At 47.4% G+C, this 12,376-nt stretch overlaps 1 protein-coding gene across 1 annotated transcript in view; it reads right to left on the reverse strand.

Annotated features, from left to right (window-relative positions):
- The window catches only part of LOC147671992 (axonemal dynein light chain domain-containing protein 1-like), a gene marked incomplete at its 3' end in the record, with an annotated part of 350,388 nt that overhangs the window by 102,363 nt on the left and 235,649 nt on the right, over positions 1 to 12,376 (reverse strand). Inside the window, exon 15 of the mRNA XM_086948070.1 lies at positions 2,685 to 2,901. Within this exon, the coding sequence (XP_086804196.1) occupies positions 2,685 to 2,901 (217 nt within the window). The remainder of the gene's footprint in view (positions 1 to 2,684; positions 2,902 to 12,376) is intronic.

Genomic DNA, 12,376 nt, shown 5'->3' on the forward strand with positions numbered 1-12,376 from the left:
CCATCTTAAAACTCTGGAGTCAGTAATGACTTGCAGGTTTTATGCTGCGGAAATACAAATTCCACTGTCCTGGTGAGCGCTATAAGACGTGCCCAACAACGGGAGGAAAACTATTGAGTCACCTAGAATGGAAAAAATTATTTTAAGAATGAAAAGGACAGGATTTTATGCTGACACTTCTGATGTTCAGTGAAATTGGAAGAATTCACTAAAAGTATAAAAGGCAATTAAGCTGTGAACAGTCGAAAGCTGTGAGCAGTAGGTGTTGAGTACCCATGGCACATTGGCTGTATTGGCCAACCCATTACCCACAAGGCCGAAAGTCATGTTGCCAACCCATGCTGTTCAGCAAATGGCCATGTGCAGTGGGGGTTGGTCACCCACCACAGGTTTTGAGCAGGGAGAGGCTTGCACAAGGCACGCTGGCCAAAGAGCCAGCCCAAAGGCTAGGCTGTGTGGCCAGTCCCTGCTGCACACAGCTAAAGGCCATGCGCAGGAGGGTTTGGCTGACTATGGTGGGTTGAATGCAGGAACTTCGCAAGATATAAAATAATCATTAAAAAAAATAGAATGAAAATAGTGACTGTTAAAAATGGTGCTCTGGCTCTGGATCAAACATGTAAAACCATAGAAATTCGCCAGTTAATGTTATAGACGCACATAACACACCATAACTTGTGCTGCCTGCCATGTTGGGAAGATCAAGTTGCCAACAGCACAGACAAAAGCAGTTGTTAGCAAAATACGAATTTTTTAGAACATAGCGGAAGGTGCTGGCTGTTTTGAGATGTTTGAATGTAATGGGGAAGGCACTGCAAAGCTGAAGTGTGAATGATGAAAAAGAGTTGTCACTCAGTTGAAAGTGCTTTAAGGTTGGCACTACCATGAGAAGCTTATTTCCAGATCTTTGAAAACAACTGGACTGCAACTGGAAGTACATTGTTTTTCGACAAAAGAAGGCTGATCACTGCAAAGCTAGAAAAGACCAGGTAAAGGGGTTTGAAGGCAGTTCTCTTTTTGATGGGTAGCCAGGCAAGTTGCCTGCTGGAGAGAGAAACCAAGTGATGGTGAATGAGTCCAAAATCGATGCAGAGGGTAAGATTTTGAATTCTTTATACTATACTGAGCAATAATTTGCAGTGATTTTTTAACTTGTTTTCTATTTTTTAAGACTGTTATGTACACTGGGATGGCACTTGATGAACTGTTGCTTGAATCAAGACTCGTCACTTCCACTGATGAAAGTATACCTATTTATTTATTTTTCATTGCAGGAACTTTGATTTGTTTACCATAATTTTCAAAATGCCTACATTAACAACAACTGTGCATTTTTTAGGTTGATGTTACGGTTTTAAATTACATTGTTTATGTGACCCGATATGTGTGAAAGTACAATACGTGCACAGAATGACAAATATTTATTCATACACTTAAGTGTAATGGTGGCTGCTGTCATTCTTGTGCATTGATTTACATGCTGAGGACTTAACCACTTAGGATACTTGTTAAAGGAAAAGAGGATGCACTATGCAGAGTTTATTTAGGCATTATTACTGTTTATTGTGGTAAATAGTGCTTGTCAAGTATCTGCATTTTACTGTCTAGCTTCTCCCAAGGTGTCAGGCCAAACCCCACCCAACCCTACCCTTCAACTGTTACAAGGACAGCAATAAATTCCACACATGCTTAGAGTCTTATAGTGAACGGGACCCAATTCTCTTAGAGTCTTTCTAGACTGTACAACCACACTCACTTTGGACGAGTCTAAAAAACCGAAGACCTATTTGTTCATCTCCCAGCTACTTGGCAGTCTCACACAGTGTGTGAGCTAGCTAGTGACTCAAGTAGAAGTGCATAGATGTGAGAAGGTGGATCAATGATAGTTAGAGTAAGGTGGGATTGCTACACGTTTAAAATGAGACGGTAAGACGTAATGTGGTTCCCTATAATGGTCTGCACTCTTGTTTGATGCTGGATCTAGTCTTCATCTGGCGGCTCCTGCATATTTCATCAGGCGCCTGCAGATCGTTCAAAAAGCGGCGGCTAGGCTGATATGCAAAATCCCATATCGCCATACGATCACACCCCATTTGAGGAAGCTCCACTGGCTTCCCGTGATGAAACGTATTCAGTTCAAGTTCTCGTGTTGGCTTTCAGGGCTTTTCAGCCACGTGGTCCAGCTTATCTTAGAGCTCGACTCAAGCACTCCCAGTACAGCCGTACCCTTAGATGGAATCATCTTTGCCTCTTAGCGACTCCCGGTTTCCGCCGGTCTAAAATGGGTGGCAGAGCCTTTGCAGTGATCACTGCCAAAGCCTGGAACAGCCTGCTATTCTCTCTGCGTACTGCTGAGTCTGAAACTATCTTCCGATGTGTCCTAAAGACCAGGCTGTTTTCCAGCCCTTAGACCCTTCCTGGTACCTACTTCTGCCGCCTGTCATAGCGCCGGGACACCCCTGTTGGGGGTAGCTGAGCGCTTTATAAACTTCTAAAAAATAAATCTCATAGCTGGATTTGTTATGGTGGGATGGTTTTGTTTGTAGGAGAGCATATAAGCCTAGAAGAATGCTTATGGTTGTGGCCGGTGTACCTCTAGGTCTCTAGTTTTTTCTGATTGAAGGGATGTAATTGAAGATTTTGCCATGAGGTCTGCTTTAGTGTCTCTGATAAAAGATTCTTACTGTTCACATGAAGTACCCTGTTGGGTCTGCTCTTCAGACTGCGGTGTGCCAATGAGCTTCAATGTTCTATCCACTTTGTCCATCCAGTTTGAAAGCACAGAATGAAACTTCTGCCATTCTGATTCTGACAGTCCATGTGGTCCACCCCTGATAGCCTGGAGTTCGAAAATCCAAGTCTCTAAGCTGCTGACAAATGATGTCAACATTTTGGCAACACCTGGAAAGACAGAACAAGCATTACTATGCATTATGTTACTAAATTGTCGACATTCAGTGAGTAATATCACTACCTACATATCATAACGCTGCCTCATCCACACAAACTCACATCATACATATACTGTCCTTGCTCAATATCCCTTCCATTCTTCGTATATTGTTTCTTCCATGTTATAACTCTGCCTCTGTAATGGGTACCTTGTATGATTGGAACCCCACAGCATCTAATGGACAATTTATTGTTCCTGTGTCTACCTCCATCTCCCGCTCGTTCCCCCAATCTGTGTTAAGTCTCATTCTATGCGAAAGCCTCCTACGCTAAGAGTAATCTTGGACAAATGTACTTGCTAGATACATTTCAAGGAATGGGAGAGGAACATCTAGTTAGTGAATTGCCTTAGGTGCAGCTAGTGAGAAGTATTGAGTTAGTGCATGTTTTCGATAGGTTGGTGAAAGGCCTATGAAGACCAGCTACCAACTCGGTATTCAAAGTAGAAAAGACTGGAGAATATGGTCTGAGACAGGCAAAGGATGAACGTGGATAAGATAGAAAAGAGGAGTGGTTCTGCTGTAAAGAGAAGGTGGGTTTGTGGGCAAGTGCAAAAGCTTGCTAGAGTAAGGGGCAAGGCAATCATGAGTTTACTGACACATTTCTATTGAGCTTGCTCATGAAAGTGTTCACGTAGGCTGGATTATGCTTAGCATCCTTGAACATGAAATACACATGCTCAAGTGCCCAGACACAGGTTTGGGTCTTATAAAAGGGGAAGGCCTTGCTTTGAAAAGGTGGAATCATGCTTGACCCAGAAGGTTCCAATCTTCCTGATGGCTGCATATTGTGATCTTGGAAGAGCAAATATTGTTCAGAAGATTGTTTGAAGAAATAGCTTAAACATACCTTTATCTTGGGAGGGGAAAACTAATAGGGGCCACAAGTACTGGCAGTTTCCAGTCACCCAGATCACGTTCCACTAATTCTTTTTACAATATAGGCTACTTCTTGCCACTTTGCTATTACTCTCTTCAGTCCCATTTATAGTATGTCATGGAGCCAAAATAATAAGAATTTGTGATTATCAGGCAAAACAAACACAGGGATGATATTCTCCAAACATCCTGAGAAGGTGAGTTCCAGGAAGTACTATCTGATTAAAGGTACCACATGGTTTTTCAGGTGCAGTGTGCCTCAAATTTTGTAAATTTGTTTTAGCCGGTCGGGTAGTGCTGTGCTACTTTACTGAGGCAAACAATTCTCAGATATAAGAGTAAATCCATTGAATGAACTCCCACACCACATCTGCATAGTACAGAACCATCACATCTTCAGAAAAATCTTCACAACCGGGTTTGTTAATCCAACAGTCTTAAGACACTACAGTGAACACTCAAACATTAGCTGTGTGACTTGCTAGGTCAAATAGTTAACAGACTCCCTACACAGACAAGAAGATGCAAATACAGGAAAAAAGGAATGCAGACACAGGAAAAGATGCGTAGCAGTACCCTTGCGCGTCGCTAGGCTTCGTCTGCGGCTCCCTGTCCATCGTTGGCGTCGTTGGCGCCAGGATGACGTCGCCGGAGTACTTAGACGCCGCCCTCGCACGCTGACGTCAGTTCAGTTCAGAGGTGATGGCAACCAGGAACGCAGTCTTAAGAGTGAGGAGACGAAGAGGACAGTTATGAAGTGGCTCGAAGGGAGCGCACATCAGATAAGTCAGAACAAGATTCAAGTCCCCACTGAGGCATCACGAAAGGAACAGGGGGGAACATATGAGTGATGCCCTTCAAAAACCTAACTGGGGACTTGAAAAGAAAAGGCTGATCAGGGAGCCTTAAGAAGGCGGAAATGGCAGAGAGGTAGCCCTTAAGAGTGCCCAGAGCAGAGCCCTGCTGGGCAAGAGAGAAGAAAGAGGAGAACCTCAGAAAGGGGGGCAGAGAGTGGATCCACAGCCTTTGCTGTGCACCATGCCACAAATTTGTTCCACCTGCAGGCGTATACCGATTTCATGGAGGGACGCCTGGCTGCCAGAATCACATTGCAGACTCCAGGAGGCAAGTCAAATGGCCTCATCTGTACCGCTCAATCTCCACGCATGGCGGTGGAGGCTGGACAGGTTCGGGTGGAGGACCGTCCCCTGCTGCTGCGACAGAAGGTCCTCCTGAAGAGGCAGACGAATCGGGGGGGATTGACTGACATGCTGAGTAGCTTGGGATACCAGTATCTTCGTGCCCAGTCCGGAGCCACAAGGATGACTTGGGCCCGGTCGCGCCTGATATTCTTCAGCACTCTGGGCAGAAGTGGTATAGGCGGAAAGACGTACAACAGACCACAGCTCCACTTGCGACGAAAAGCGTCTCCGAGCGAGTGCCGCCTTGGAAATTCCAACGTGCAGAACTGATGACATTGCATGTTCTTTTCGGTGGCGAATAGATCTAACCAAGACTCTCCCCACTGCTGAAAGAGACATTGCGCCACGCCCGACTTCAGATGCCATTCGTGATCCATCATGCACCGACGGTTGAGTTTGTCTGCCCTGGCGTTCAGGGAACCTGCCAGATGTTGAACCACCAGGGTCACGCCCTGATGTTCCAGCCATTGCCAGAGGCGCAGAGCCTCCTGGCATAGGGTCCACGACCCCACCCCGCCCTGTTGGTTGGAGTACCACATGGCGGTGGTGTTGTCCGTGAACACCTGCTCTACACTCCCCCGGACAGAGGGGTGGAATGCCTTCGGTGGAAGGCGGATCGCGCGCAGCTCCATAAGGTTGATGTGGAGCCGGGACTCCGCCGTAGACCAGAGGCCTCTAATCTCCGCCTCTCCCATGTAGCCCCCCCAGCCCAGGAGGGACGCGCCATCACAACTACGTGCTCCGGTTGGGGTAGGGAGGAGAATCTGCCTCTGACTCAATCGTGGTCCGTGAGCCACCACTGCAACTGTCTTGCAGTGCCCTCCGAGATCAAGACATAATCGGACAAGTGGCCCTGATGCTGGGCCCACTGAAACTTCAGGTCCCACTGCAGAGCCCGCATTCACCACCTGGCGTGATGCACCAGAAGGATGCAGGAGGCCATTAACCCCCAAGAAGCCGCAGCGTGAACCTGACCGAGACTCGGGATAAAGGCTGAAAGATCGAAATCAGAGCCTGAATATCCTGAACCCGCTGTTCAGGAGGATAAACCCGAAACTGCGCCGAGTCTAGAACCGCTTCGATGAAGAGGAGCTTCTGAGAGGGACGCAGGTGTGCCTTCGGCACCATGATGGAGAACCCCAGCAGGTGCAGGAGGTCGGCCGAAGTCTGGAGGTGGCTGACGACTGTCTGGGGCGAGCCCTCTTTCAACAACCAGTCGTCGAGATAGGGGAAGACCGACACCCCAAATCTGCACAGATGAGCTGCGACCAATGCCATCACTTTCGAGAACACCCGAGGGGCGCTAGTAAGGCCGAAGGGGAGCAAGGTAAACAGAAGAAGCGAAAGGAAGCAGGTTGCTGGCACGGGGTCGACAGGTCCAAGGACTTGGCCGTAGCCCTGGAGTCCTTAAAGCGCTCAAGCGCACTGTATGCCTTGTCGCCAAAGAGGTGACGGCCGTCAAACGGCATGTACACAAAGGTGTTCTGGACATCAGCCGAAAAATTGGCGGACCTCAGCCACGTGTGGCGGCGAACCGCCACCGTCGTTGCAATCGCCCTGCCTAGCGAGTCCGTGGTATCCAGCCTACATCGAATGGAATACCGTGCCGTATCTCGCCCCTCTGCAAGGGGTTGGGCGAGTTTAACCCGGGTCTTCTCCGGGCATTGTGGCAGCACGTCCGCGACCGTGTCCCACAGAGAGTGGGTATAATGGCCCAAAAGGCAAGCGGTGTTGACCTACCGCAACCCCAAACTAAGTGAGGAGAACATCTTTTTCCCGTACTGTTCATACCTTTTGGATTCCCGAGCAGGGGGAACTGTCGGGAATGCGGTCTGGGAATTAGAGGCCTGGATAACCAGGCTCTCGGGGTGGAGTGGGTGGACAGGAAATAAGGGTCGCCCAGGGCCAGGCTGTGGCATCTGGCCACGTTCCTATCTACAGGCGGACCAAGTGCCCAACAGAATGTCAGTTAAGGCCTCATTGAACCGCAGTAGAGGCTCTGAAGAGCTTGCCTGCGGTTCGAGGACCTCAGTGAGGAGGTTAGTCCTCACGGTCGTGACAGGGAACCCAAGAGACAAGGCCTTGCCTGCCCTCGTCAACACCACACTGTAGGCAGCCCTCTCCTCCGTAGCCACGGTAGTAGGGGAGACAAATCCAGTGCCGGGCGAATTGTCCAAACCACTGGCCTCCCCTAGTTCACCTGTCCAGTCCTGAAAAGACTCGCACTCCCGTGCCAGAGGGTCCTCAGACCCCTCCCAATCCGCCTCGCCCTCCATCTCCTGGTACTCAGGTTCAAATGATGGGGCCGGATCATAGAAGTAGTGCACTTCTCTTGATGTCGAATGCGGTGTCGATCGACGCCGTTCCGACGTCGGAACCAGATCGAGGGGGGGATCGGGGACAACGTCGGGGGCGACACCCTAGGAGTCGACGCCAGCGGAGGGGTCGTTAGGTCGACCAGCGGCGACCCGGATCCGACAGATCCGGCGGGCCCTGCGGCATCGGGACCGAAGTCGCTGACGGCGCCGAAGCACCCGACGGCGCCGGGGCCGAAGCACCCGGCCCGATTGGGCTCCCAGTCGGGACTGCGGGTCCGAAGGCGCCGCGGAACCCGATGGAGGAGGGAGCGACCTCATGGTCATGAGGAAGGCATCGATCTCCTCCGGCGTCGCATTCTGCGCAGGAACCAGCGGGTATGGGGCAGGCCGCGACATCTGGCAGAACCGCGTGGGCGGTGTCGCCCGAACCTCCGGCCGCGTCATGCGAGCGGCGGGGTGAGTCAGAAGAGCGGTGTCACTTCTTCGACTTCTTGTGCCTCTTACCTGAGGAATTGGAGCCCGACGAGTGGTGGCGACCTCCTCCTGGACCGGGACCTCGAGCGGGGCCGACTGCCGGAGCTCGAGGTGCTTACGGGACCGCTCCCACCTAGCCTTCGACGTCAAGGCCCGGCAGTCGGGGCACGGCTTGTCATCGTGATCTGCCCCTAAGCAATACAGGCACCGGCGATGGGGGTCGGTAACCGCACAGGGTTTGAACCCGGGCATCCCTACCGGCACCAATGGAGTCGTTCGACTCGAAAAAAAAAGATCGAAAAAGTTTAGTCAAAAAATGTCTAAAGGGTACCACTTTTTCCGGACCGGCGCTTGCTGGCACGGAAAAAAGAAGAACTGATGTCAGCGCGCGAGGGCGGCGTCTAAGTACTCCGGCGACGTCATCCCGGTGCCAACGTCGCCGACGACGGACGCGGAGCTGCAGACGACGCCTAGTGGCGCGCAAGGGTACTGCTACACAAGTTTCCGGATCCAGACTGACGCCTGGGGATATTCTAAGGTAAGGAATCTAATACTAACCTGTTTCTTTCAGATAAGACGATACACTGGTAAGAGAAATGTGAAAGAAGAAACATACATTCAGACAGGTACAAACTGGGCACAATCACAGTATAAATGGAACGCAGACATAGGTAGCAGCCATGGAGGAACAACAAATAATGCAAACTGAGGGAACAGGGCAGTCAAACATGAGGTATGGGGACACAGTGACAGGAGACACTGACACAAAATCGTAGCAGCACAGAGATAGGGAAATGGAAGGAGGAATAGGGCTTAGCTCAGATATAGAAACATAAGATACGGATATAGAAACATGATGATAGAAAGCCACTGACACAGGATAATACTTAGGCAAAGGAAAAACTGGCAACAATAGGAAGAGAACACAGGAACATATAGAGGCACAAACACTGGACAAAGAACACCAACATGGAAGCAGATATATAGATGGGTCTAAACCCAAGAAATATGGCACAATCTCAGGAAAAGGGGGATTCACGCACTGAATAAGGAAGAATCATGCTCAATACCAGACTACACAGCGCAGCACACTTTGCCAAACCCACATAAATATCATTGAATTACACACTGCACTTTATCACTCACAGCACACTAACACCACATAACATCAGATTCCTCCACAGGAAACCTCACCACTCCAAAACACGCGAATTCATCACACAATTCCACAATATGCACTAGATCCCACCATGCCATTCAACTCCACTTCATGGAACCCTGTACATAGCACCAGAACACAACATTTGAGACACAGACTCAATTCCAAAATATGTAATGAAGACAGAGCACTAGCTTATCAAATATCCCATAAGACCCACAACACTAAAGCAAGTAAACCAATTCTGGCCGCCTGGCACATCACTCAACAGAACTCCATACATCATGCAGTATCATGCTGCACATGCGTAGCATTTCATGAATACCAATTCACACAACATCAAAACAGACAACACCATATCACAATCAGCAACATCATATACCATCAACTTAACACTTACTGAAGATTACTTGACACCACCATTTAACACAACACACCATTTAACAAAACACACTCTCGGCCACCCTACACCAACAATATGACAGTGTTTGACCAGATGATATAGGCACAGTTCCCTAAAGGACTATACAGCAATACCAATAAAAACGAAGGGAGTACCACCATAAAAGCAAAATCAGTAACCATCAGAGAGCTACCAAATCTTAGCTTCACAATGTGAGCCTGTGTTGCCATCTCAGATGTTCCTGCATTACCTAAAAATCAATTCACAGGCGCTACGACCGACAGCTTGGTCAATGCTACCAGAGACTGATAAGTAGTAGGAATAGGTATGCATGATAACACATTGTACATCACCTGATATCATAACATGATAAGAGACACATATACCCAACTTATCAACATATCAACAAACAACAACAGCAAGAGTACCATCTAGAAAGCTGATGTCACTGACCTATACACACCCAATCTCAAAGACAAAGCCAAGCATACAACACACTTCCAGAATCTCTACATATCTACGGCGGTTGTTAAATCACAAACTAGCCTTCTGTGGATGTTTACATGATGCCACAATCAGAAAATAGTAGTCGGGGGCCACTAGAAGACATGAAGAGGACTAGTAAGAGGTAAAAAGCACACACGAGAATAGCGAGGGTTAGGAATATGCCCTCTTATCATATGCACATAAACATGAATATTCCAGGTTGTACTGTACACGTGACTGTATATTCTACAACTGTGAAAGGAATTCTTTTTTAAATGAATGGCATTTTTATAGAGCGCACTAATGCCCCTAGATGTCTTGGTGCGAAAGCCAAAATCCTTTTTAAAACAAAAAACAAACAAAAAACAGGTTTTAGTGCTTTCCTAAAATGCATATGGGCAGCCTGACTCTTACTATACAAGAGAAGACTATTTCACAATTTGCCAGTGGCAAAAGTAAAACTTCTACCTCCCCAAGATACCAGTCTCACTTTAGGGAACAACACATATCTTGCAGATAAGGAGCGCAGTTTTGTACTGGAAACATACCAATGGAATCTGGGGATTCCGGAGTTGGGAGCACACCACTGACCTCTTCCGCCGTATCGCCCCACTGCATCATGGTCTGTGCAGTTCAAGTATTGTCAGGAACGGTTCAAGGTTCAATTTTCAAAGTTTTTTCACCACAATCGGTGCAAGTAAGTACTTGTGTTTAGATCATCTCTAGACACGAGCCTAGCTCGTGTTTCGGGATATTTTCCCTCATCAGTTGAGATAGTTTTGGGGTTGCAGAACCGGTCGCCAAACACCCGTCACGGGCCTCGTTGCCCCTCTGGCGCGCAGGTGCATCTCCAACTAGCTCGTCAGCTATTATGGCTACAGGGAGCCATCAAAGGGGATTCCGGAGTTGGGAGCACATCACTGACCTCTTCCGCCGTATCGCCCCACTGCATCATGGTCTGTGCAGTTCAAGTATTGTCAGGAACGGTTCAAGGTTCAATTTTCAAAGTTTTTTCACCACAATCGGTGCAAGTAAGTACTTGTGTTTAGATCATCTCTAGAAACGAGCCTAGCTCGTGTTTCGGGATTGTTTCCCTCATCAGTAGAGATAGTTTTGGGGTTGCAGAACAGGTCGCCAAACACCCGTCACGGGCCTCTTTGCCCCTCTGGCGCATCTCCAACTAGCTCGTCAGCTATTATGGTTACAGGGAGCCATCAAAGGGGATTCCGGAGTTGGGAGCACACCACTGACCTCTTCCGCCGTATCGCCCCACTGCATCATGGTCTGTGCAGTTCAAGTATTGTCAGGAACGGTTCAAAGTTCAATTTTCAAAGTTTTTTCACTACAATCAGTGCAAGTAAGTACTTGTGTTTAGATCAAATGGAATCTAACTTTGCATATATCTAGGACCACATTTATGAAAAGTCTTAATAAGCAATGCAAAGAGGCTTAAAAACAATATGCTTTTTTGCAGGAAATCTGTGCAGCCTTTGTAATGCCTGGGATATGGACTGGAACCTGGGAATACTAAGGAGACAAGCAGCTGCATTTTGAAGAGTTTGGAGCTTATTCAGAAGTTGCTGTTGCAGATTGACATAAAGAGCATTGCAACAATCAATTTGTGATAGAACTCAAGCAACTATCACTGTTTTTACAGCTACAAAGGAATACAAGGAAATTATTTCTTCAATATTCTTAGGATATACAAACATGAAGAAGGGACCTGATTGATTTGTTCTGAAAAAGTCAGTTTATCATCGAACAGTATTTCTAAATTCTTTACCTTTTCTTAAGGGGACAACAGAACGCCATAATCATGGGGCCACCAAGAGTGGGAATAGAATGAAGTACTATTGCCAAACAGAAGAACTTCCATTTCTCCTGCATTAAGTTTAAGGCAATAATTTTTCAGCCATTTTCCAATCTCCATCATACAATTACGAAAACTATTTGCTACCTCGTGAATGTTATTTGAAATGGACACAACAATTTGGGTATCATCAGCATATGATACTACTAAAAACCCAAATGAATGAAACCGTCTGGCTAAAGGTGTATTATGCTTATTAAGCAATGTGGGACTAAGGGATGACCTCTTCGAGAAAAAGGCTTGGAGACGAAGGCATTCAAAGTGACAAACTGTTGTCCATCAGTGAGAAAGGTGCTTAATAGAGCTAGTACTGAATCCTTAATCCCTATGCTCTCAAGGCGGTCCATCAATACCGTGTGACTGACAGTGTTGAGAACTGCCGACACATCTAACAAGCTGAGTGCCACCTTACCCCCTCTATCAACTACAGATCTAATTTCTTCTGTCACAACAACTAAAGCGGACTCAGTACTGTGTCACCTCTAAAACAAAACTGAGAAGAGTCAAGCAGTTTGTTGCTGTCTAAGAAGCAAAAAGTTCTATATTCATCGCTTACTCAATTATTTTGGCTGGTAGAAGCAATTGGTTAATAGGATGGTAACTGCTAACCTCATGTGGATTAAGTGAAGGTTTT

This window comes from Lissotriton vulgaris, unplaced genomic scaffold, assembly GCF_964263255.1.
Source record: "Lissotriton vulgaris unplaced genomic scaffold, aLisVul1.2 SCAFFOLD_2464, whole genome shotgun sequence".
NCBI lineage: Eukaryota > Metazoa > Chordata > Amphibia > Caudata > Salamandridae > Lissotriton > Lissotriton vulgaris.